This window comes from Ammospiza caudacuta, chromosome 13 (assembly GCF_027887145.1).
Source record: "Ammospiza caudacuta isolate bAmmCau1 chromosome 13, bAmmCau1.pri, whole genome shotgun sequence".
NCBI lineage: Eukaryota > Metazoa > Chordata > Aves > Passeriformes > Passerellidae > Ammospiza > Ammospiza caudacuta.
The window spans coordinates 20,841,388-20,866,312 of NC_080605.1; the positions used below are offsets into that span (position 1 = coordinate 20,841,388).

The following is a 24,925-nucleotide window of genomic DNA, read 5'->3' on the forward strand; positions in this document are numbered from 1 at the left end:
CCAATGGGCGGGGTGGGGCTGGCACCTCCTGTCCCCCCTCCCCGGGAAGGCACGACGCGGTCTGTGCACGTCGGACGGCTTCAAAGCAATGTAAGAAAAACATCCAGAAAAAGGGAGCGCCCAGAACCCCAGATCCCAGTGCCTCCCGGGCCGGGATGCAGCCCCAGCCTGGGGGGCTGCTTAAGGCACTGGCGGTGATGTCCCTGCCCGGGGAGGGGGCTGCAGCCCCTTCCCCCCTTATTCCTTCTCCCGCGTCCACTTGATCATGGTCTCGGGCGAGCGGTAGAGGAAGATGAGCTTGGCGTAGAGCTCCTCCTCCAGCTCCAGCTCGCCCGTCTCGCGCACCAGGAAGATGTCCTGGCACAGCTTCAGGATGCGATCCACGTAGGGCAGCTCCTCGAACATGATGGAGTGCGACACCTCGCTGAAGAAGTCCCGCACGAACTTGCCGATCACCAGCACCACGGACACGTAGAGCCCCATGATCCTGCCAGAGGGGGGCACATCTGGGTCACACCGGTGTCACAGGCATCCCAGTTCTTTCCCCAGGTGTGCCAATAACCTCTCCCTTCCCCTCCCTCGCTCCCTGCTGTCCGTCAATCTTGGCATTCCAGAAAGGGTTTCGAGTGATTGGCCAAGTTCAAAAGATGCCTCTCATCCCTGGGGACGCTGGGCCATCCAGGTGTCATTTGTCCCCTGAGACTTCCCCCGCCTTACCTGGTTGGTGGGATCCCTACCCCTTCCCTGCCCCTCTCCCCAGGGTTAAAAGGAACAACCACGTGGTTTAGGAAGTTCTGTTGGAGGAGATGCTGAATTCAGAGGCCTGTGGGCCAGGAATAAAGCTCTGGATCCAAACCCTCCAGCAGAACTGACTCCTTTCCTTCACCATCGCCTTAAAGCTTCTCCAGCAGAGGTAAACCTGAGCTCCTGCATGCCTGGGCTTGTCCCAAGTGCCCAGCTGCAATATCCAGCCAGCCAAAGGTGTCTCTGGGGTGAAACACCACACACCCAGCCAGCCAAAGGTGTCTCTGGGGTGAAACACCACACACCCAGCCAGCCAAAGGTGTCTCTGGGGTGAAACAACCACACCTGGCCCCTTTGGTCGAGCAGCGAGAGCCAGATGAGCCCAGGCACGTCCCACCTGGCTATACTGGTATTTAATTCCAATGCCTCCAGATCCCCCCACACCCTGGCACCCTCCACGTACCCGTAGCCAGCCAGGAAGCCCAGGCTGGGGGGGCTGACTTTGTCGTTGAAGATGACCATGGGGAGGATGCTGCCCACCTTGGATGGCGCGTTCTTCTGCCTCAGCACCCACCACTCCACAAAGTGCTCACCGGGGCCAGAGCCCCTGCGCTCCTGTTTCAGCTGCAGCTCCACGTCCAGGAAGTTCTCCTCACCATCTGCAGAGGGTGACACCGTCAGGGCAGGGCACAGTGGCTGCTGTGCTCTTGAGGACATTTTTTGGGTGGGAGTGACACGGCAGGACTCGCGTCCTCACTGTCCACAGGGGCTGGCACCACCAGATGTGCTCCCAGTGCTGCTGCCTTAGGGAGGGACACACTGGGACTCATGTCCTCACTGTCTTCAGAGAGAGAGGTGGCACCCAGTGCTGGTTTTCTTGTGGGGAACATGTTGGGACCTACCTGGCTGCAGCTCCTCGATGGGTTCGGCTTCGAGGCCAGTGGATGCCTGGATGTATTTGGGGAAGAGGTTTTGCAATGCCCTGCAAGAAAGCGGAGTGACAGGGGGGGTTACACCGTCCCACCGAGCCCAGGGGTCCAGCCACCCCCCTCAGGGGACACTCACACGGGCTCAGTCCTGGTGCCATCCAGCATCTGGGCCAGCTGCAGGCGCTCGGGCGTGCCGGGGTCCAGCTCTGTGCTGTGTTTGCCGTAGGCGTTCTCCACCGTGCCCCCCTTGCTCAGGTCCCTGCGGGCACCAGAGGCTCAGTGCGGGCACGGGGGCGCAGGCAGGGCTGGCTCCTCCCTGGCCGTGCCCGAGGTACCTCTGCAAGATCCAGCTGAGGTGCAGGGTCATGTCAGAGGAGCCGTTCTGCAGCTCCAGCCGCATCTGCTCGCGGCTGGGGGGGCTGATGCTCCACAGCGAGCCCGAGCTGCCCTCGATGCGGGCGGTCACGATGTCCTCCACGTCATAGATGGTGATGAACTGCATGGCCAACTGCCACCGAGGGGGACAGAGCTCAGCCCCTGCCCTGGGGGCTCTGCCAGCCCCCGCCCTGGGCAGCCAGCAGGGATTTTTTGGGGTGAGGAGGGGATTTACCAGCTTGCCCTCAAACTCTTTGGTGAGGTCCTCGTACTCCTTGTCAGTGAAGGGCTTGATGTATTGCTGCTGGGAGCTCGCGCTGAACAGAGGCTGAGGAGGGGGACAGGGGGACATCAGCCAGGCAGGGCACCCTGGTGTCCCATCTGGGCAGCCCAACAGCCACCCCCACATCCTCACCTCGTACCCCCCCAGCTTGAGGGTGACGGTGACGTCGATGGGGTGGTTGATGATGCCCACCACGGAGCGCACCAGAGACATGAAGAGCAGAGGGAACCAGATGATGCCCACCAGGAAGAGGATGATGAGGCCGCCCATGCCATACTTCACCACCTTCTTCTTCTTCTGCCCCCTGGGCTGGGGGAATTTCTGGGGTGGGGGGAGACAGTGCACGGTGTAGGGCGGGCTCAGGGAGACCCCAAGAAAGCCCCCGGAGGGGTTTAGTGAGGGACCCTTCCTGGCACAGGGGCTGTACCTTCTCAGTCTCCCGGCTGCACTTGATGATGAAGATGTTGGCGTAGATGTCCTCCACACACATCCAGTCGGGCAGGGACAGCGTGGTGTCCGTCCACACCCAGTCCATGACGGCACGCAGCTCCACCAGGAAGGGCACGAGGCGGAACCTGGGGGGGACACGGGGACAGGGCAGTGGTACGGCACCCCCGGCGTGCCCAGGGCTCCCTGCGGCCCCGTGCCCTACCCCTGGAAGAGGAAGAGGTTGAGGTAGTTGTATTTCTTGGTGAAGAAGTTGCCCAGGATGCGGGTGGGGTAGCCGCAGCGGATCTGGTAGGCCGACAGTCCAAAGTAGATGCACTTCACAAAGTACCAGAGCTGGGCCACCGTGTTGTGGCGGAACAACCTGCGGGAGGGACGTGGCACCACCCTTCAGCCACCAGCCTGGGCCACCACGTGGGCTGGGGGACACCAAGGTACCACGCAAGGGCCACGCCGTGCTGCGGCGGGGAATCCTGTGGGACGTGCCTTTGGGTGACGTAGGGCAGGATGAAGAACATCCAGATGTGGATGCCGATGACCAGGATGACCTGGAAGACGAGCTTGCCCAGCACGCTCTTGCGGAGGTAGAGCGCGCGGTCGATGACCATGGTGGTGAACTGGAAGAGCAGCATGAACAGGAAAGCCTCTGGCACTTGGTTTTCCAACAGCGAGGAGGTGATGTCGGCGGCCGCCGTGTATTTCTGGGGGGCAGGAGAGGTCAGGACCCGGCCCAGCCTCACCCCGTGGTGGAGGCAGGACAGGCAGGGCCCTGTGGGACTCCCCGCTCACCCCAAAGGCCCAGAAGCCGAAGATGATGATGATGAAGCCGACCACGTCGGCCAGGAACATGTAGGCGTAGACGTCGGTGGCCGCACGGCTCTGCGTGTCCACGATGTCCCGAAAGAACTTGCACACTGGCTGGTATATGTCGCGTGCCCTGCAGGGATGGGGACACAGGGAACAGGGGACAGGTGACAGGGACTGCACCCCACAGCCCCCACCCCAACCAACACCCCCACAACTCACATGGTGAGGAAGAAGCCCTTGACCTGCAAGCCAAACGCCCTCAGCTTCCTGTGAGCGTGGCTCTCTTCTGACTCCTCCTCCTCTTCCTCCTCCTCCTCGTCCCCTTGAAGTGAGGCACAGCGTGGGTGACAGCCAGGGTCCTGCACAGCCACATCCTGCCCGACCCCAGCACCCTGGGGGTGGCAGCTTTGCTACTCAGCAGGACATGAGGGTTGGGAACTGGTGCTCACCTTCCACCAGAACCACCTCCGTTGTCTTCCTCCCCTGCTTCTTCCTGAAGCGGAGCTGCGTGGCCTCACTCTCCTCTTCCTGCTCCACAGACTCATCCTCTGGCTCCAGCTCCAGCCCCGTGGCTGCTCCCAGTGCTCCTGGCTGGGCTGGGGCCTCCAGCCCTTCCTCAGCCACTGCTGATGGTGGGGACACGGCTTCCTCCGGCTTCTCCTCCCCTTCCACGCTCCGCCGCTTCTCGTCCGTCATCTTCTCCTGGTCCCACAGCCCATAGGACTGCAGAGGGACACGGTCAGGGGTCCTGCTGCCCCCCCGCCTCACACACCTCACTCCCAGGATCATCCTGCAGCATCAACTCCCACCAGCACTGGTGGGAAACCACGGCAGAGCCACCCAGCACCTGCTGGGTTCTGCCTGGAGCCCCCAGGAGCAGCTCCAGCTCCCCCCAAGTGCCCACCCACGGCCCAGGGCTCACCAGCAGCAGGGAACGATGGAAGAAGAGGGCCAGGAGCTGCAGGAGGTCATACTGGATGTAGTAGATGGACTTCTCCAAGCCAATGATGCGCGGTGGGAAGAAGGGCTTGCCCTCGTTGCGCAGCAGGGTGATGTAGCCATTCCAGGGGAAGAAGCCAAACTGGAAGAGGTATTTCACCACCACCATCATCTGTGGGGATGCTGGGGTCAGTGGGCGGCAGCGGGGGCCGGGTGGCACCGTCCCTTCACTGGCCACCCCCTGCCCACCTCGGTGAAGATGATGGCGGTCACCCAGAAGCGCTTGGTGGGCCGGGGGTTGGAAAGCATGGCCCAGAGGAAGACGAGGATGGGCAGGAAGAGGGAGATGACAGAGCCAGTGACCATGTTGTTGAGGACGATGGTGAAGTAACAGAGCAGCTCGGAGCGGCCGGTCCCGAAGCGGTACCCGGCCAGCAGCAGCTTCAGGAACCGGTTGTGGGACTGGTAGAACCGTTGTGACTCATCCAGCTCAGCGACACACAACCTCCTGCAGGATGCAAGGCTGGGGTGAGCCCCCCTGCTGCCCCCCGCCCCATCCTGCTGTCCCCATGTCCCCCTGTCCACCTGCTCCTGAGGAGCTCACTGGCAGTCCGCTTGCGCTGCTGGGGAACGGTCAGGAACTGCTGGGCATCAGCCCCGTCCTCCACGCTGATCTCCTGCTCCTGGTTGCCAGAAGAAGGGGCAGCTCTCACGTACCTGTTGGGGATGACAGAGGGACAGGGGTGAGCCCCCTGCCTTGCCTGTGGCACTGCCAGGGTCCCTCAGGGTATCTATGCACCTGCCTGGAAGCGCGGAGGAGGGACGCTGCAGCCAGGGAGGTGGGCGGGCTGGGCTCCTGCAGGAGCTCCTCTGGCGGCAGGTCGTACAGCTCATTGGCGAACTCCTCCTCGTTTATCTCCTCTCCCTGTGGCAGGCAGGACGTCAGTGCCACCCCCGTGGGCTGCCACCCCCACGCCGTGCCCCGGTGTTCCCCCGGGCTCACCCTGGCCAGCCGCTCTGCCATGACAAACCTCTCGAGGCACAGCACCCGGGACATGTCCGTGTGCTCCCGCGTCTGTGTGTCCAGCCACTGGGCCAGCCCGTCCATCAGGGCCTCGCACAGCAGCCACAGGAACTTCAGCGTGTTCACTGCCCGCTGCAGGGCTGTGCTGCGCTCTGCCAGGGCAAGGAGAGGGCACGAGGGTCACCCCAGACCTCCTCAGCACCCCCAGTGCTGCAGTCCTGCTGCCCACCTACCAGCTCTTCCCACGTTCTCTTGCTCCCGGCCTTCAGCCCCCTGGGCAGCCTCCACCCCTCTCCTTGCACCTCATCATGCCCCGCACCAAATGATGAACATCATTTCTGGGGCTCTCCCATCCCCTGTCCCCCCACATCCACCTGAACAACCAGGGTGGGCACCGAAGAAGCTGCACAGCCTGTGCCAAACCCCACTGTGCCACCAGAGAGCCCTCACACATGCTGGGAGTGCCCTGCCAGGGCACACAGCGGGCATCAGGCAGGGCTGTGTCCCCTCCTGCCCCCCAGCCCCATTTTGGGGTGTCACACCCACCTGTAGGGCTCTCAGTGCCCGTTGGCTGCTCAGGCTGCTGCTGCTGCCTCAGCACCGCGTTGGGGTTGGTCACCCAGGCCTGGTAGGCCAGCTGGAGGGGGACAGGGGCCATCAGCAGCCTGGGGACACTGCCAGCCCTCGGGCTGCTCTGCAGTCCCCCAGCCCTGCTCACCTGGAAGGCGCTCGGCCTCCCCGACTGTGGCTCCTCCTGCACCTCCTCCTCCTCCTCGCTGTCCGACTCAAAGAGGAAGTAGTCCCCAGAATTCAGCACTGCCGGGGGGCACAGGGCGTCACAGCACAGCCAGGGCCATGGCAGGGGTGCCACACCCCAGGCTGTCCCCGCTGCCATCTCCCAGGGCGCTGCCTGGCACCGAGGACACCCATGGGGGACATCAAACCCAACGACTCAACTGCCACGTCCCCAAAGTGGCGCCAGCATTCAGAGGTGACCGACGTCAGTGACCCCAAACCCAGCCTGGCACCCCCAGCCCAACACCCCGTGAGTGCTGGGGAGCAGAGAAGCTGTGGTTAGTGCTCTGAGGCTGAGCCTGGGGACAGGGGACACGCGGGGTGTCCCCCTGGCTGAGCAGTGTCCCTGCAGGTGTCAGTGCAGTGTCCCTGCAGGTGTCCCTGCAGTGTCCCCGCAGGTGTCAGTGCAGTGTCCCCGCAGGTGTCAGTGCAGTGTCCCTGCAGGTGTCCCTGCAGTGTCCCTGCAGGTGTCAGTGCAGTGTCCCCACAGGTGTCAGTGCAGTGTCCCTGCAGGTGTCCCTGCAGTGTCCCCGCAGGTGTCAGTGCAGTGTCCCCACAGGTGTCAGTGCAGTGTCCCCACAGGTGTCAGTGCAGTGTCCCCGCAGGTGTCAGTGCAGTGTCCCTGCAGGTGTCAGTGCAGTGTCCCTGCAGTGTCCCCGCAGGTGTCAGTGCAGTGTCCCTGCAGGTGTCAGTGCAGGGTCCCTGCAGGTGTCAGTGCAGTGTCCCCGCAGGTGTTAGTGCAGGGTCCCTGCAGGTGTCAGTGCAGGGTCCCTGCAGGTGTCAGTGCAGGGTCCCTGCAGGTGTCCCTGCGGTGTCCCCGCAGGTGTTAGTGCAGGGTCCCTGCAGGTGTCAGTGCAGTGTCCCTGCAGTGTCCCCGCAGGTGTTAGTGCAGGGTCCCTGCAGGTGTCAGTGCAGGGTCCCTGCAGGTGTCAGCACAGTGTCCCTGCAGTGTCCCTGCAGGTGTCAGTGCAGGGTCCCTGCAGGTGTCAGTGCAGTGTCCCTGCAGTGTCCCTGCAGTGTCCCCGCAGGTGTTAGTGCAGGGTCCCTGCAGGTGTCAGTGCAGTGTCCCCGCAGGTGTTAGTGGTCCCACGGAGGGACCTCTCGAGGGCTGAGCCCTGTCATGGCCCCGTGCTGGGGCTGTACCTGTAGCATGGTCTAACCATGGCCGCCACCAGCGCTCCCTCTGCCGGGACGGGTCTGCCGGGCCACCAGGAGCTGTGGGATGGCAAAGGGGGCTGAGAGAGGCTGAGAGGGGCCCTCCCTGCTCAGGGCACCCACTCAGGGCACCCACCCTGCCCAGGGGGACTCCACAGGGCTCCACCACGATGGGCGTCAGCGAAGGGTCACGGTGCCACCCACGTGTCCAGAGAGGGTTGGGGACACGGGAGGGACCCCCCGGCTCTCACCTGCTTTGTCCCCTTCCTGCTCCGCGCTGACAGCCTGCTCCTGGTGGTACTTCTGCTGCTTGGTTCGGATCCGCTCCATCCTGGGGGCACAGGGTGCTGCAGAGCCCGCTCCCCAAGGGGCACCCCATACTCAGGGGGGTCCCAAGGTGCAGGGAGAGGGGTCCCAGTGCCCCCCAAACCCACTCACTGCCGCTTCAGCTGGTCCAGAGACTTCTTCTCGGCCTGCTGGTGCGAGCGCAGGCTCTTCATGATGCTGGCCTTGAACAGTGCCACACCCCTGGGGGACAGGGACAGCAGAGGGTCAGGGGGGCCCCCCAAACCCATGGGGACCCTCCAGGACCCCAATCCCACCTGGAAGCCTGCAGGGCAGTGGCTCGCAGGTCCCACATGACGTGCAGGTAGTAGGAGCTGAGGAAGACGCGGCGCTGGAGCAGGAGGAAGAAGAAGCAGATGCTGTCCCACATGATGCCGGCCTCCTCGATGGGCAGCGTGCAGTCGTGGTCCTTGTGCATCGCCTTGGCTGGCAGGCAGAGGAGCAGGCGGGTCAGGCAGCAGCCCAAGCCTGCAGCCCCACGCCCCCCAGATCTCGCCCAGAGCAGAAACTCACGGTTGTAGTAGCCCTTGACGGTGCAGACGAGGCTGAAGAGCTGGATCACCCAGCAGAACCTGCTCTGCATTTGCTGCACGAAGACACAGGACAGGAGCTGCGGGCAGAGAGGGCACACACGGCTCTGTCACCACCCCAGGGGACAGCCAGGGCTGCTGCCACATTTCTCTTCACAGAGAAAAGCAAGGCACAATTCTTCCCAAGGATTTCTGAGATTCACATCCTCTGAACCTCAGAGAAAGGGCAAACACAATTCTCATCACTTGCTGTGCCTGTGTTGTGCCAAAGCAGAATGCAATATGGAGATTGTTTATCCAAAGTGAGGATGTTTTGTTTCCTTGGCCTGTCTGGGCCAGGTGTGTGTGTGTGGTGACAGTCACGAGATTCTGGGCAGTGTGAGCAGAGTGAGTGCTTGGCAGATTCAGCTTAGATGAAATGTATATGGTACAGTATAATAATGCAATTAATCAGCCTTCTGATATCAACGGAGTCAGATGCATCATTGTCTCCCCTTTGATGTACAACACAGGGTGACCCGAGGAGGAGCCCGTGGGGGCTCAGCACGCACCGAGAGCATGTTTTTGGAGATGATGACGGCGATGTTGTAGAGGATGAGGCAGTCCCAGAGCGCCAGGCGGGCATGGGCCGACTTGCGCAGCATGGCGGTGCCCGAGAGCAGCAGGTAGAAGCAGGCCAGCACGTAGCCCAGCCCAAAGAGGCTGATGCGGGTGGTGCCGGTGATGAAAACCACCACCAGGACCACCCAGAAGAGGTAGTGGAACACCACCACCTTCACCATGTCCAGGTAGGACCTGTGGATGCATTGGTCAGAGCAAGGCCTTGTCCCTTCCCGACACAGTCCCAGTGCCCCCCACCAGTCCTATCATGGGGGACAAAGGGTTTTGTCCCAGTTTATGGCACAAAGCCTGTGAGGGTCCAGCACCGGGGGTATTCTGGACCACCTCATCTCCTTCTAGAAGAGGCTCAGAGTATCCCTGCTCCAGCCATCAGGGGAGTCAGGTCCAAAGGAACCCTGGCCCAAAAGGGTTCCAATCCCATTCTAGAGGATCCCAGCCCAGCAGGTCCCATCCCACCCACACCCCAAGGGGTCCCATCCCAGGAGACTTGCCACCCTAAGGTGGGATCTCATCTTGTCCCTACCCCAAAGGGTTCCATCCCAGGGGGGAAGCCCATCCATACCCCAAAGTCTGGCATCCCAAGGTTGGAATTCCAAGGCTGGGATCCCATTGTGCCCACACCCCAAGGGGTCCCATCCCAGAGGAGGCCCCCATTCAGTGCCCACAGCGGGGATCCCGTTCCCGCAGCCCAGCCCCGGTGGGGGTGCGGTGCTGGGGACACCCACTTGCAGTAGATGAAGTTTGGGGTGGGGTTGTGGTGGTCCTTCTCGCGGTCCAGCCGGTCAGAATTGCTCCCGGCCGCCCGCAGCCACACCTCGGAGCGCTCGGCCTCGAAGACGCGCCACTGCTGGGCGGCGCACAGCAGCAGCAGGAAATCATCTGGGGAAACAGGGCTCAGCCCGGGCCACAGCCCCCCTAAATGCTGATACCACCCCGCAAACCCTTCCCCCAGGCGTGGGGCACCCCCCTCCTGCCCAGCATGGGGAGCTGTTCATTCCCTCCAGGCAGGTGCAGCTTTCCCTAGCCCCACCTCCTCTTTAACCAAGGGTGGATCCCTCCAGGTCCCTTCTTTTCCCAAAAAGGGGTGGGATAACAATTAAGGACCCCAAAAAGGGCTGGGATAACAATTAAGGACCCCAAAAAGGGGTGGCATAACAAAACAATTAAGGTCCCCCCAAAAAAGGTGGGGTTTGCCATGACTCCTTCTCCAGCGGGGTGTGTGATTTAAATTCTACCTCCAAAAGAGTGGGGCTCTTAAAGCTCCTCCACCCCTCCTGTCTGTCCTTCCTCCTTCCTGGACCCAAAGGATGGCTGGGGAGGTCCCAGAGGCTGGGACAGGGGGTGGAGTAGGGGGACAGGGCACCCCACGGGCACAGAGGTGCCAGGGGCCGGAGCAGGGGGGCCAGGGGGCTGCCGTGGGCTGTGCCACCCCATGAGCAGGGACTGCCAGGGGCTGGAGTAGGGGGCACCCCATGGGCAGGGGGCTACTCACTGATGAGGTTGGTGGATTTGGGAGCCTGGAAGAAGTCGGGCAGGTAGAGCCACTTGACGAGGGCCGAGTTGAGGGGAATGGCACGGCTCCAGCGCCACGGATAGTCTGGGGGGGCAGGGGGCACCATCAGTGCCAGGCCTCTCCTGCAGCCCCTTCCCACAGACAGGCAGGGTGCCCCTCACCTATGCAGAGGGCGGGCGGCATGCCCAGGCACAGCAGGTACTGGTAGAGGAAGAAGATGACGAGGAAGAGGCAGTACTTGGGCCAGAGGCGGGCGATGGCCGCGCGCCGCCGCCGCGTCAGCATCACCACGAGCCAGCAGCCGTGCAGGATCACCAGGAAGTTCATCCGCTGCCCGATCACGTTCACTATCATCAGGAAGCAGATCTGGGGGCGCAGGGGGTGCAGGGCTCAGCAATGGGGTGCTGTGAGCGCCGGGACCCCAATCCACACAAGGGGTGCCCCCACCTCCAAGCCAAACTTGTAGTAGAAGTAGTTGATGAAGTATTTGGCGCAGTTGGCGAGGCTGAGGTCGAGGTGCTCGCGGGAGATGTCCTCAAACACGGTCTCGGTGACGGGGGCCACCAGCTGGTGCTGCTTGCGGTGGTACTGCTGGCGCCGGTACACCACGGCCTCGAACACCAGCAGCAGCAGCACCTGCAGGTGGTTCTGGGGAACAGGCCACGCTCAGGACCACGGGGTGACACCAGCAATCCCCCCACAGGGCGGTCCTCATACAGAACATCTCCCCAGGTTCTTGGAAGACACCTCAGAACCATGGTGTGAAGCCAAGAATCCCCTCCAGGTGGTTCCCAAAAAGAGCATCTCCCCAGGTTCTCAGAAGAGATGCTCAGGACCACGCTGTGACACCAAGAAGCCCCTCCAGGCGATCCCCAGCGTGTCCCTGTGCCCACCTTGACGTATCCCCAGTTGGGGAAGCCCTTGCGGATGCCGAACCAGTTGGCGGGGTCCACGGGGCCGCGGTACAGCGTGGAGTTGCTCAGCTCCTCTGGGGTCAGGTTGGTGCCGTTGGGCAGGGGCTGCAGAGGGGAGCACCGGGGGATGGTCAGCGCCCTCAGCCCCCCCATCCAGCCAGGGAGCCCCCCAAGAACCGGCCCCGCTGGGCACACCTGGGTGCAGTTGCTGAAGTACTCGTGGGGGTCCACGACCTCCAGCTGGTAGAGCATCTTGCAGACGATGATGATGCAGGTCCAGACGGTGGAGAGGCACGAGGCCATGTGGCGGAAGCGGCAGTAGGGCACGGCCAGGGTCCACAGCAGCACCAGCAAGAAGTTCATCACCGAGACCTGGGGCAGAGGCTGTGTCAGCACCGTGGCGAGCCCAGCAGAGCCCCCCAACCCTGCACCCTCAGGGGTACCTCCTCCAGGGCCACCCAGACAGCGTAGACAGCCACCAGCTTGAGGACGTGGAGCTCCAGCAGGCGCCTCACGAACACCTCGCTCCGTGTCATCTTGTCCGAGAAGGTGCGGCCCAGCACCACCAGGCGCTCCAGCACCAGCCCCCATTTGTTGGACACTGTGGGACGTGGACCCTCATGGACACCCCCACAGCCTTGCTGGCTCTGAGGACACCCAACCCCTCCCCTGTGTCCTCCCCAGTCCATTCCCACAGCACCCCAGCCCTGGAGAACACCCCAATCCATCCCTGCATCCCCACCCATCCCTGCATCCCTCCAGACTTGGAGGAGACCCCAATAAATCCTTGCACTACCCTGGTCCTACCCTGGCTTTCAGGACACCCCAACCCACCCCCATGCCCTCCCAGCCCATTCCTGGCTCAGAGAACATCCCAGACCATCTCCACACCGTCCCAGACTTGAAGGACACCCCAATCCATACCCTGAAAGGCTCTTCCAGGCTTGGAGGATGCCCCAGTCCATCTCCACACCCTCCCACACTTGGATATCAACCCAAATCCACCTCCTTACCCAGACATCAACCCAAGTCCATCTCCCCACCCAGATATTAACCCAAATCCACCTCCCTGCCCAGACATCAACCCAAATCCATCTCCTTGCCCAGATATCAACCCAAGTCCATCTCCCCACCCAGATATCAACCCAAATCCACCTCCCTGCCCTCCCAGGTCCCTCCTGGCTTGCAGGACCCCCCTCCCAGCCCGTGCCCCATCCCTGCCCATACCCAGGGATGCCGTGTCTGAGTCTCGGGAGTGGGTGGTCTCAGAAGCAGCTGCGTCCCGCAGCAGGCGGCTCCCGTGCAGCTCCTCAGACCTGTGGGGAGGGGGTCAGAGCAGGGATGGGGGGGGTCACAGAGCAGGGACAGGGGGCTCAGGGTGCAGGGGGGTCACTCAGCACCAGCCCCTACCTGTGGATGTAGGAGGAGGCCAGAGAGGGGGGCCGGATGTGCTGCAGGTCGGTGATCTGCATGAAGGGCTCGTGGAAGTAGTGGAGCTGCAGGATGCAGGCCAGCAGGAAGAAACCCATCATGAGGATGCTGGAGAAGAGCTTGGAGACGCTGAACTGCTGCAGGCCCATGTCGCTCAGCCTGGGTGGGGACAGGAGGGTCAGCACGGGGTCCCATCCATCCCACCCCAACCAGGCACCAAGGTTGATCCACACCAGGGATCAACCCCAACCTGCTCCGTGCCTTGGTTTCCCCAGCCCTTGCCCATGCCCAGCGAGTAGGGGACACTCACTGGTCATCGTTGAGCCCTGTAATGTTCCTCCAGTACATGGGGAAGTCCTCAAACTGGTATGTGTAGGTGGCGATGAGCACCAGCATGGTGTAGGCCACCACCAGCCACCAAAAGCCCTTGAGCACCTTGCGCCACAGGCTGTAGTACACCTGCGGGGACAGGGACATCAGCAGGGCCACCCCGGGCGTGGCACAGGTCCCCAGGGGTGCCCAGCCCCTCCACCTGGAACAGCATGAGGCACAGGAGCAGGAGGAGCATGTAGACGATCTTGTAGAGGACGAGGCGGCCGGCGAAGGTCACCACGATGAACTGCACGGCGCAGACGCAGATCCAGAACTTGGCAAAGAAATCCCTCAGCACCTCGCCCAGCTTCTGCAGCACGTCCCACATCTGGCTGGCTTCTGTGGGGCACACAGGGGCTGCAGGAGCTGGGCAGGGACACCGGGGTCCCCCCACAGGCACAGCGACGCCAGGAGCCCTCACCTGTATCGGTGACAGAGGTGGCCATCGCCCTCCTCGCTAGCACCTCGCCAACGAAGCCCCGCAGCAGCATCCAGAAGGTGAGGGTGAACAGGAGCTGTGGGGACAGGCGGTGAGCGGGGTGCTGGCAGCACGGGGGTGGCACGGTGCCGCGGTGCCACACTCACCTTGGCCCCCAGCACCATGCAGGGGTAGCTCGGGTGCACCAGCCCCAGCGGCTGCAGCTCCACGAAGCTGAAGCGGGTGGGCAGCTCGGCGGCCACGTCCATGGCCCACACGTACTGCAGGCCGCACAGGCCCATGGCGTAGAGCACCAGGAAGGGCGAGCACAGCATGGCAAAGTGCCGGCGGCTCCGCACCGTCCAGATCAGGCACGCCCACAGCAGCAGCACGAAGGTCAGCCAGCTGTGGTACGTGATGCTCCACACCTGCGGGCAGGGAGGATGAGGGCCCAGCCCACCGGGTGACCCCCCAATGGCTGCGTCCCCTCCCCAGGGCCGTGTCCCCGTGTCCCCTGCCAGCTCTTTACCATCATGGCGATGAGGGCAGCCACGTAGCTCTGCTTCATGAGGAGGTGGCCCACGGTGTGCAGCCACGGCGCCGGATGCCTCCTGCCTGGCATGGGGAGAGGGAGCGTGAGGGACCCCGGGATCCAGGCAGGGTTTGGGGAGGGGGAGCACAAAGCACCCCCAGGATCCCAGCAGGGCTTGGGGAGGGGGAGCACAAAGCACCCCCAGACTGCAGGCAGAGTTTGGGAAGGGGAGCATGAGGGACCCCAGCGATCCAAGCAGGGTTTGGGAAGGGGGAGCATGAGGGACCCCAGCGATCCAGGCAGGGTTTGGGGAAGGGGAGCATAAAGGACCCCAGGGATCCAAGCAGGGTTTGGGGAAGGGGGAGCATGAGGGACCCCAGCGATCCAGGCAGGGTTTGGGGAAGGGGAGCATGAGGGACCCCAGGGATCCAAGCAGGGTTTGGGGAGGGGGAGCATAAAGGACCCCTGGGATCCAGGCAGGGTTTGGGGAGGGGTTTGGGGTCAGGCTTACGTGGGTTCAGGATGTGGATGGTGCAGTTCTCGCTGCTGGTGCTCCGTTTCCCAGTGTTGGGGTACAGCATGGGCTGAGGGCAGAGAGGGCTCAGAGGCCACCCTGGCACCCCCATCCCGCAGCCATTCCCTGCACAGCCCCCCCAAACCACCCCAGACCCACCTTGGTGTCCTCAGCCACATGGGGAGTGTCCTGGGGCCAGCTCTCCAGCTCCACCAGGTCCCTCGGGCGCGGCCGTGCCGGTGCCGCAGCTCTCTGCGAGGGGCGGGAGCCAGCTCAGGGCACCACTGGCACCACCGGGGAGCAGGACATGCCCCAGCCCCCTGCCCTGGCACCCCGCACTGCGGGCACCCCACTGCCCCCCCTGCAGCAGGGCCGGGGCGGTCACAGCCAGGCACATTGTCACCATTGTCACCGCTGCCACCACCGGGCTGTGGCTCAGCCCTGCAGCCCTCACCTTGACCTCCCGCCGGCGCAGCTTCACCAGGGTGGCCAAGGTGTAGTAGAGCAGGAGCAGGATGCCAGGGTTGGCGTAGACAGGCCAGGGGTGGCTGTTGTTGAGGTCCAGGATGTTGGGCTGCGAGCAGTTGTGGTACAGGATGATGTCCTTGAAGCCAAACACCCTGCGGGCACAGAGGAGCTGGCATCAACCCCCAGCCAGCGCCAGCAGCCAGGCTGCCATCCCACTGGTGGCACCAGCATCCAGGCTGCCATCCCAAAGATGGTACCAGCAGCCAGGCTGCCGTGCCTGTGGGTGGCTGCCCTCCCCAGGGTGGCTCCCCCTGGCACAGCTCCCCCCTGGCACTCACCGTGCCCAGATGGTGGGGGGTGGGAACAGCCCCTGCACGAAGGGGGTCTGGTAGGCATAGAGGCAGAGCAGGTGGCAGGCGCTGTAGATGCCAAGCAGCACGCAGAGGACGTTGAAGGCCTGCTGGCTGGAGGGCAGGTGGCAGGCCCACCACGTGCACAGCCCCATGAAGAGCAGGAAGTAGACGCTGGAGGAGGCGGAGGGCAGGGTGATCCCTGGGGAGCAGCGCCCCACGGGCGGTCAGTGCACAGCCCGGCATCCCACTGGAACCTCCATCCCACTGAGAGCATCCTACTGAACCCCCCATCCCACTGAGAGCGCCCCACTGCACCCAGCATCCCTCCTCACAGCAAGCATCCCCTCCCCTTGGACAGTTTTCCACCTTGCACCAAGCTCTCCTTCCTCTTGGTCCAACCTTTTCCCCTTTGGACTCCAAATCTCGCATCACTCCTGTTTGGAATGAGCATCGTCCCTCCTTGCACTGAGCATCCTCTCCCTCCCCAGACCAGGCATCTCTCCCTCCACAGATCAAGCATTTGGCCCTCAGAGTGAGCAGCTCTCCTCTGGACTGAGATTTATGCCTGGGATTGAACATTTTCTCCCCTTACACCAAGCATCCCTTCTCTTTTCACTGAGATTTACCCTTGGATGGAAAACCCTCCCCACTGCACCAAGCAGCTTTCCCTCGGACTGAGCATCCCCACTTTGCACCAAGCACCTCCTCAGCAGCTCACCCATCCCCGTGTGCCCCCCAGGCTGTGCCCTCCTGTGGGTGCCATGGCACAGAGACAGAGAAACAAGAGTTTCTCATAGAGGCTTGTGAGAATTTTCAAGGAGTTGTAAAGATGGGATAACTTGTTAAATATAAACAATCCACAAATAAATATATGTTAAATATAAACAATCTACAATTAAATATATGTTAAGTACAAACAATGTACAATCTTTGTCTCTCTGTTCTTCTCAAGAACAGCGTGTGAGCAGGATGTTTTTGTTCATTAACCAATCAAACAGAATCCATCGTATCTCTCTATAAAAACTGCGTTCTCTGGAATAAAGCCTTTACAGCGCTGCCTGCAGCCTGTCCCCGTGCCACCCCCAGCACCCCAGCGGCACACACGCACCTGCCAGGGCCAGCAGCAGGAATGCCAGGCCCTTGCCAGCCTCCCAGAGCAGGGAATGAGCCTTGTCCCGCAGGCGGCTCCGCAGCCTCGAGTCCCTCCGCGCCCTCCGCTGCCGCCCCGCGTCCTTCTCGTCCCTCTGCCGGGGACAACAGCGCGCCCTGAGCCCCGAGAGCCGGCCAGCTCCGCCGTGCCTCAGTTTCCCCAGCCACAGAGGGCAGGCTCAGTGCCCGCCTGCAGAGCTTTGCCTGCTCGGGCCGTGTTCGCCTTGGCTCCGGGAGCTCCCAGCACGGAGCTTTTTCCTTTTTCCAGCTCCCTCCCGGGCTCACGGCAAAGGCGTCCGTGCCTGCAGTGCTCGGGTTACACCGGGGCTGGGTCTGCCCCGTGCCACCAGCACGGTGTCCCTGTGACCGGGTGGCACTGCCAGGTGGGGCTGGCACGGCACAGCACAGCATGGCACAGAATGGCACAGCACCCACCCTGCACCAGCGAGCTCCAGCTGGGGGCCTGTACCCCGTAACTGCCCACCCCACAGCTGCCCACCCCATAACCACCCAACCCCATAGTTGCCCACCCCCATAAATGCCCACCCCACTGTCCCAGCTGTTTGCCACGATCCCTGTGGCACTGCCAGGGCAAACACAGACACTCCTCCACGGCTGAGTCACCCTGAGCTGTGTGACAATGACCGAGCCCTCCAGCCTGGCCAAAACCACCCCAAACTGGGTCCCCAACCATGGGGATGCCCCCGTGCCAAGCCCCAGGCCGTGCCCAGGGAAGGGACAGGGACAGCCATAGACGGGCACCCGGTGGCACGTGCATGGTGGGATGTCCCCGTGGCACAGGGGCGGCTCTCACCCACTCAGAGGACTCCAGGACCTCGGGATTCCCTCTGGAGGCGGCAGGGGCAGGGCTGAGGCGGCAGCACAGGCACAGGGACACGGACGAGACCAGCAGGATGCCAACGTCGGGTGCCACCAGCCGCACCGAGTTGGGAATGTCACTCAAGTCCAGCCTGGGGGGACATTGGGGCAGGGCAGGGCTCAGGGGTGACCCCCCCCAGCCCCTGCCAGCCCCACGGGGGAGGGTGCCCTTACCTGGTGACCCCAATGTGCCGAGCAAAGACCTCCCAGGAGCTGCCTGTGGGGAGGAGGGGGCACTGAGAGGGGCAGAGCCCCGTGGGCAGGCACTGAGCACCCCCAGCCATGGCAGGAGGGGCTCTGTGCCCAGGGCACTGGCACCCAGCATGGCACAGGTGAGGTGGCACACGGCTGGCACACCCTGCAGAGCCTCAGCAGCCCCAGGATGGGTCACACACGGCACCAGCTGGAGGGTGCACAGGGAGCAGGGCTGGGGGTGGGTGGGTGAGGGTGGGCACGGGCACCCCCTACTCACAGCTGGGCCCCAGCAGCTGGTCCAGGGCGGGCAGCGTGTACAGGCAGATCTGGAAAACCAGGTGGGCGAGGAGGAAGAGGATGCTGATCCCCAGCAGAGCCTTGAGGATGCGGCTGCTGTGACCTGTGACACGGGCAAAGCTGTCACCCCCCAGCCAAGGACAGCGGGAACCCCAGCAGGGACCCTCAGCAAGAGCTGGGAAGGGAGAACAGCGCCCAGAGATGCCAGGGCTGTGCCCAGGGTCGGGATCCCAGCAGGGCTCTGCCCTCACCCAGCACAGCCCAAGAGCCAAAGGCCTGGGACCACCCTGGGGCGCAGCCAGCGTCCCCATCCCTGCTGGAACACCCTGTGGGAGGCCCCAGGGTCTCCATCCCTGCTGGAACACCCATGGGATGGCTCATGGGGTCCCCCCCTCCAAACCCCCCCACCACCTGGCTCTGCCCCCATTCCCAGCCGGCTCCCCGGGCCCTGTGCCCATTTTCCTGGCCAGGGGTGGGCTGGGCAGCGAGCCCACCACAGCTGTGAGCTTTCCCTCCTCTTGTTTTTTCCTGTAAATCCAGGCAAGGCTCTGGGCAGTGCCGGGATCCATGCAGGGCCGTGCAGCCCATGAAATATTCAGAGGGTGAAGCTTGGGTAAAGCTTTTATCTGTGGCCGTGCCAGGCGCTGGCAGTGGGCACAGAGCCGGGCACAGGGGGGCTGCGGGCACCTGCCCATGGGGTGGGGGTGACCCCTGAGGCCACCACACACCCCAGGCAGGGCGGAGGGGCTGCTCGCGGTGTGCCCACACAGCCCAGCCCTGAGGTTTTGGGTTAAAAAAGCTCCAAACCGGCCCTTGTGGAGCAGCAGGGCTATTAATAACCCCCCTGGGCTATAATTAACAGACAGAGGCTCCACACGGAGCCACTGCCCAGGCGGGGTGAAACCACAGCCAAGGTGCCCACGGGAGGGGGGGCAGCTCCCCTGTGCCCACTGTCCCCTGTGCCGTGCCCACCCCCTGTCCCCTGTGCCCACTGTCCCTTGTGTGTGCCCTGGGGTACCCTGTGCCACCCCCTGTGCCCCCTTACCTGTGGAAAAATGTGAGGAGGGCCCCGGGAACCAGGGCAGGAGCAGCAGGAAGAGCAGGTACACCAGGGACAGCACATTGTAGCGGAAAAGGCAGGCTGGGGACAAAGGGACAGGGTCAGTGACAGGGATGGGGCACAGGGGGGGATCACAGGTGCACCCTCCCCACTGCGGGGATCCCCTAAAGAGGGGCACCCCGAAATGCCAGATAAGGGGGGCAAGCCCCAAAAAAGTGCCATCAGAAAGAGGGGCACAGGCAGAACATCAGGCTGTGCCACTCTGGGTGACAAGTAGAGGGGACACCAGAGGTCCCAGACACGTGGGGTGACAGGGGAAGAAGAGCCATGACAAAAACCTGCAGCGTTTCCACATCATCCCCACCAAACCAGGCTGAGCGGTGCAGGGACCCCCAGCCATGACCTCTGCAGGGCTGGCACAGCACCTGTCCCCTGTCCCCTGCCCTGCTCTGGGCGTGCCACCAGCCCAGCACCTTCCCCCTCACTTATTTTTAGCCCTAAATTACAGCTCGTCTGCAGGCACGAAACTACCGGAGGAGCCAGCGCCCTGCGGGGACAGACACGGGGACAGGGATGGGGACAGGGACGTGGGAAGGCACCTGCCACCCCGGCTGGGGACTCAGCGTTCCTGTCACCTGTGTGACAGTGACAGACACCAGCACATGGGGCAGGGGCTGGGAGCAGCCAGGGCAGCACTGAGGGTGCAGGGATGGGCAGCACCAGGGGGACAGCCCAGATCAGAGCCTGGGGACAGGGGACAAGCCTGGGACACCCCTGGGATCAGTGCCCAGGGACCTGGCACTGGCCTGGGACACCCCTGGGACACCCTGGGATCGGTGCCCAGCTGGGCACAGGGCAGTGAGCTTTGTCACCGTGCTGTCCCAGGAGCTGTCCCCATGCCCTGTGCTGCAGACCAGGGGGACACGTCCCACCAGCATGGGGGGTCCCTTTGGGAGAGCCCAGGGAGGGGACAGCCCCAGGGGACAGCTGCTTGTCACCCAGGGCAGGAGCCGCTCCCCTTGGCACCACAGCCGCGAAGGAGGTGACAAAGGGGGTGACACGGAGGGTGACACAGGGGAGGTGACACAAGGGGGGGTTCAACTCTGACCCCGTGGCACCGGGGGGGTGAGGGGGGCCCGGCCCGGTGCCAGGGCCGTGCTCAGCCCGGCCCGGCCCTTCCTGTGTTTACTTGGTTTCAATGGGACAGCACATCCTGGGGATGGGGACACACGGCACAGCCCCGGGGACAGCGGGGCACGGGGGGGGGGACACGGCCCACAAGCAGCTCCGGTCCCCGCGCGTCCCCAGAGCGCAGCCCGGGCCGGGGACAGCGGCACTGCCACAGCCGCCACCTCCCCGCGGTGAGCCCGGGCCGGGCCGGGCCGCTGCCGAGGGCTCCTGGCTGTTCCTGGCTGGTTCGGCGCAGGATGATCTCATGGAGCAAACATTCCAGCCGAGAGGAGCCTTCCCGGCACGGGGGCGAGACGCTGCTGCTGCTGCGGGAGCCGCGCAGGGCCACTGTCCCCTGTGCCACCACCCCTGTGCCACCGTCCCCTGTGCCACCACCCCTGTGCCACCGTCCCCGCGCCCACCGAGAGCCCCCGGCCCTGCCACGGCACCGAGGGCACGGCTGGCAGCTCCAATGAGAGCACGGATCACGCTGGGCACTGGGGGTACCCATCTGCCAACCCCAAAATTTGGTGCCACCAGGACCCTCTGCTTGGTGGCACCCCCTGCAGCCCCCAGGCACCACCGGGAGCGCTTGATGGCTTCCACCAGGACGGCAAGGAGGGCAAGAAGGTCACGACAGCCGGGTTTGGGGGCACCCCCGGGTTTGGGGACACCCCCGGGTTTGGGGACACCCCGGAGCCCGGCCTGGCACCCCCTTTCCCCGGGTGCAGCGGGCGTGCCGTGCCCGGTGCGTGGGTGCGCGGAGGGAACCGGTTCCCCGCAGTGCTGACAGCGGGAAAGTGCAGCGCAGGGAGGAAAAACCAGTTTGGCGTGTGGGGAGAGCAGAGCCCAGCAAAGCCGGGCAAAGCCGCCCTCCAGCAGCCACCTGGGGGTGGGCACAGCCCTGTGGCACCCACAGCCCCCTGCCCGTGCCCTGCCCTCACCAGCACACCCCGGCTGTGTGTGGGCACTCACCATGCCCCCTAAGCCAGGCACCCCAGTCTGGCACCCCAATTGCTGCCCGCCCAGCCCGTGACCCCGGAGCAGCTCCCGGCATTAACGTGAAATATTAATGACATTAATGAGGCGGGAGGAGGCTCAATCACAGCGCCGGGGCTGCTCCACGCCAGCCCTAATTGAATCTCCCCGTGGGAGGGGATTGGGGTCACTGGGCACCGCTGGCAAAGGGGGCAGCCAGGAGGAGCGGGCACCGGCGCCTTTCCCTGGCACTGCGCTGGGAGGAGATTTGGGGTCTGGCACAGCCCCCTCCCTGCCCGCCAGGCACCATCCCACACCCAGGCAGCTTCCAGCATGGATCCATTCCCAGCTGAATGGGGAGAGGGGGATCCCAGACCCCCCAAAACCGGGCGAGCCCCACAGAGCAGCCCTGCAGCATCGCTCTGCATCCACACCATGCTCAGTACCTGCAGCCACTCAGGGTTAATCAGCAAAGCTCTTTAATTCCTGCCCTGCTCCTTCACACAGCCTGGCCCCAGCAGCAGGTAACGGGGCCAGGCACACCTGCCAAGCTGCCTGCCAGGTCACCAGCCCCAGGTGGGGACCCCAGGGACCCTGACAGGGTCCCCAAGGTGTCACTTTGCTCCTAAGACTCGACTCTGCACCAGCCGGATGAAAACCAGAGGTAGGGTGAGGAACCCAGAGGCCTCATCCCAAAATCCCATCAGTGTTGTTTTCCCCGTCCCAAAATCCCGTCACTGGGGCTCTCCCTGTCCCCAGATGCCAGCAGCCCCACAGCCACAGCCCTTGGGCACGCAGACCCAGCCAGCAGCACATTCCCAGCCCCACTTTCCAGGAAAGAGCAGCCCCACCGGCTCACCCTCCACATCCTGTTTTTGTGGAAAGTTCATCCCGCCAGCTCCGACCCTGCCCCCGGGAATGCCGCAGGAGATGCCCCAGGAGGGCTCCGGGCCCGGTGCCAGCCTGGCAAAGCCCAGCTGGGAGCCAGGAGCTCGTGCCAGGGCACAGGGAGCTCAGGGGCCAAGTGTCACACACTGGCACATGCCAGGAGGGCACAGGGAGCTCAGGGGCCAAGTGTCACACACGGGCACATGCCAGGAGGGCACAGGGAGCTCAGGGGCCAAGTGTCACACACTGGCACACGCCAGGAGGGCACAGGGAGCTCAGGGGCCAAGTGTCACACACGGGCACATGCCAGGAGGGCACAGCCCGTGCCACAGGGCTCCTGGAGCTGCAGGCTCACACTGGGACACACGAGGACACATTCCCAGGGCCACCAGCATTCCCAGCGGGGCCGTGACCGTGGCTGCCACATGGCAGTGCCAGCTGTGCCCCAACCCTGCTGTCCTCACCCAAAGGGGACCCGCTGCACCCCTGGGGAGCCCCTCACGGTGTCCCCCACCTCAGTGGGGCTGTGGGGGCTCAGTCCTGGGCACCTGGTCCTGCACCTCCATCCCATCTCATCCTGCCATCCCCTCCCCCTGCCCGGGAGGAAGCAGCAGTTATTGCTCTTGGAGACAGCGGTGCCTCTGCTTTTCTTTTTTTATTTTTTTAAATAGGTTTTTTTTTCCTCCTCTATTCTATTTCCCTGGGTTTTATAAAAAGCACCTGACCGCAGCAGGCAGCAGCTGCAGCCCACGCTGGCACCCGGCTGGGCTCCAGCCCCGTGGCACCCCCAGGGACCCCCAAACACCCTGGGCAGGCAGGGGGGGCTGTGTGCCCACCCCAGGGGGCTCGGGGGGCACCGCAGCCCCAGGGGGAGGGGGCGCCACCCTCACCCACCACCCCTCCCCACGGATCACCATGGGCAGGACCGGCATTGGGAGCGCAGGGCAGGAATTAAAGGGTGCCCCCACAGCACCCCAGAATCCCAGCAGGAAGGACGGAGCCGAGGTGGGCACACAGCCCGGGGCTGTGCCAGCCGTGGGAAGCCGGGGCTGCCCCAGCCACGGGACCCGAGCCCTGCGGCCGCAGCGGCCCCGGACTGGCCGGGAGCCCCGAGCAAACATCCTGCGGACGTTCGGGGAGAGCCAAGCTGCCCGGGAAGGAAGGGCCGAGCTGGGGGCAAACCCTCCCGGCCAGGTGCGGCGGCACCGGCCACACCCCCCGTGCCTCAGTTTCCCCCGCGGCTCCTGCGAGCCCCCCGGGCGCTGCTGAGTCACCCCCTCCGGGCAACGAGCGGGAGCGGGACGGAGTCACCGCCCAAGCGGGGCCCCAAATTCAAACACGCCACCCACGAGCTCCGCGGGGGCGGTGGGGACAGCAAGGCCACCAGTGTGTCCCCAGCTCTGGGGGAGCCGCGCTCCCCAGCACACCCCGTGCTGGAGCGGGGGCAGAGCCGAGCGAGCCGGCAGGATTTGGGGTAAATCGGCATCACTGGAGCAGCAGGGCCCCGCGGGAGGCTGGCCCGCAGGCCACGTGTCGCCCCGGGCACCCATGGGATGCCCCCGGCAGCTCCCGCGCCCCGGCCCGGGCAGCGCAGCCCCGGCTGGGCTGGGTTATAATTAACATGAACCTCCTGACATCCTGCGCGATGCTCTGAGTCACTCCCCGGCAAAGCAGAGGAAAAGCAGCTTTTTCAAGAGTCACCGACTTCCTCCGCCAGCGAGGCTGCGCCCGGAGCCAGCACCCCGAAACCCGACCCCGCTCCCCAAAACGCGGCTGGGAACGGGGCTGGCTCGGCCGGGCGCGCCTCCCTCGGCCGGCAGCGTGTCCCTCTCTGTCCAGGGGACAGTGTCCCAAAAGCCCTTCTAGGGCCACCCCAAAGCCACCCCAGAGCTCCGCGGGGCTCGGGCCCCCAGCACGGCCGGTGCGAGCGGCAAAGAGCCCGCACAAGGAGCCCGTCGAACAATCCTCGCTCTAAGGAGGATTTTCCTTTGCGTCTACGCAAACGCAGCGTCCCCGAAGAGGCTCCGGAGCAGGCGGGCTTCAAAGAGCCGATTCTTGTCCTGCGCGTCCCGGGACACGGGGATTTTCCAGGCCGGTGGCCAGCCGGTCGCCTCGGTGGGTGGCACAGCTGCCATCAAAGGCCGACAGTGCTGGCAACGGGCTGGCGGCAGCCTGGGCACCGCAGAGCCACGGGGGCACCGGATCCACCCGGGCACGGGGACGGGATGGGCACAGCCGCCCCCGGGCATCGCCCACCCGGTCGGAGCGAGCTCCTCGCCCCCAGCAGCACAGCGGCGGCGGCTGTGACCCAACCGGGCCACCTGCACCCGGACAGCTGCGGGGACAGGGGGGACACGCACGCACCGTCCCGCCCGCGGAAAGCGGCAGCGCTGCCCGCCGGCCGCTCGGTCACGGGCGGAGCCGCGGGGTCGCGGGTGATCCCCGCGGAGGGAGGGACCGCCCGTCCCGGCTCCGGGATCGCAGCCCCGGTTCCCGCTCGCCTCCGGTTTCCCGGCGCTCCCCGCCCCACGTGCCGGGACAGCCCCGCGCCCGCAGCCACCGGCGAGCGGCGGCAGCCCCGAGGCACGCTCCCCGTGGCGGGGGATCCCCGCACTCACCGGCCAGCAGGGCGAGCGGCAGCAGCAGCCAGTAGAGCCCCTGGCAGAGCCCCCGGCGCTTCATCCCGCCCGGCCGCCGCGGCGGGGGGGCCCGGCCCGAGCCGCTCCGAGCCGTTCCGCCCCGCCGGGGCTGGGCAGGCCCCGGTGCCGACGCCGCTGCCCGGTCCCGCGGCGCTCCGAGG

General features: G+C 64.5%; 1 protein-coding gene across 1 annotated transcript; it reads right to left on the reverse strand.

Annotated features, from left to right (window-relative positions):
* Window positions 1-4: 4 nt before the first annotated feature.
* Window positions 5-24,898, reverse strand: PIEZO1 (piezo type mechanosensitive ion channel component 1). The gene is made up of 50 exons (XM_058813796.1): window positions 24,744-24,898; window positions 19,075-19,170; window positions 18,010-18,132; window positions 17,712-17,754; window positions 17,473-17,629; window positions 16,618-16,753; window positions 15,495-15,708; window positions 15,143-15,308; window positions 14,848-14,940; window positions 14,686-14,758; window positions 14,172-14,257; window positions 13,810-14,070; window positions 13,646-13,739; window positions 13,385-13,563; window positions 13,163-13,311; window positions 12,832-13,011; window positions 12,649-12,737; window positions 11,865-12,022; window positions 11,617-11,793; window positions 11,401-11,526; window positions 10,955-11,155; window positions 10,669-10,873; window positions 10,487-10,591; window positions 9,720-9,873; window positions 8,925-9,168; window positions 8,357-8,453; window positions 8,101-8,269; window positions 7,937-8,026; window positions 7,750-7,829; window positions 7,487-7,558; window positions 6,267-6,364; window positions 6,095-6,185; window positions 5,528-5,700; window positions 5,328-5,449; window positions 5,110-5,241; window positions 4,774-5,032; window positions 4,508-4,696; window positions 4,035-4,308; window positions 3,805-3,907; window positions 3,568-3,715; window positions 3,265-3,479; window positions 2,984-3,142; window positions 2,759-2,906; window positions 2,464-2,652; window positions 2,284-2,376; window positions 2,009-2,181; window positions 1,810-1,932; window positions 1,647-1,726; window positions 1,208-1,403; window positions 5-487 (listed from the first exon to the last, which is right to left on the reverse strand). The coding sequence occupies exons 1-50, from the start codon at window positions 24,805-24,807 to the stop codon at window positions 238-240; spliced, it is 7,296 nt and encodes a 2,431-aa protein (XP_058669779.1). The 5' UTR covers window positions 24,808-24,898; the 3' UTR covers window positions 5-237.
* Window positions 24,899-24,925: the final 27 nt, after the last annotated feature.

Coding starts and splice junctions, on each gene's coding strand:
- PIEZO1 (XM_058813796.1), bottom strand. CDS start 24,807: ATGAAGCGCCGGGGGCTCTGCCAGGGGCTCTACTGGCTGCTGCTGCCG. Junction 13,012..13,162: donor ACAGGGCTCAACGATGACCA/GTGAGTGTCCCC, acceptor GTCCCCACCCAG/GCTGAGCGACATGGGCCTGC. Junction 7,830..7,936: donor CTGGACCAGCTGAAGCGGCA/GTGAGTGGGTTT, acceptor CTGTGCCCCCAG/GATGGAGCGGATCCGAACCA.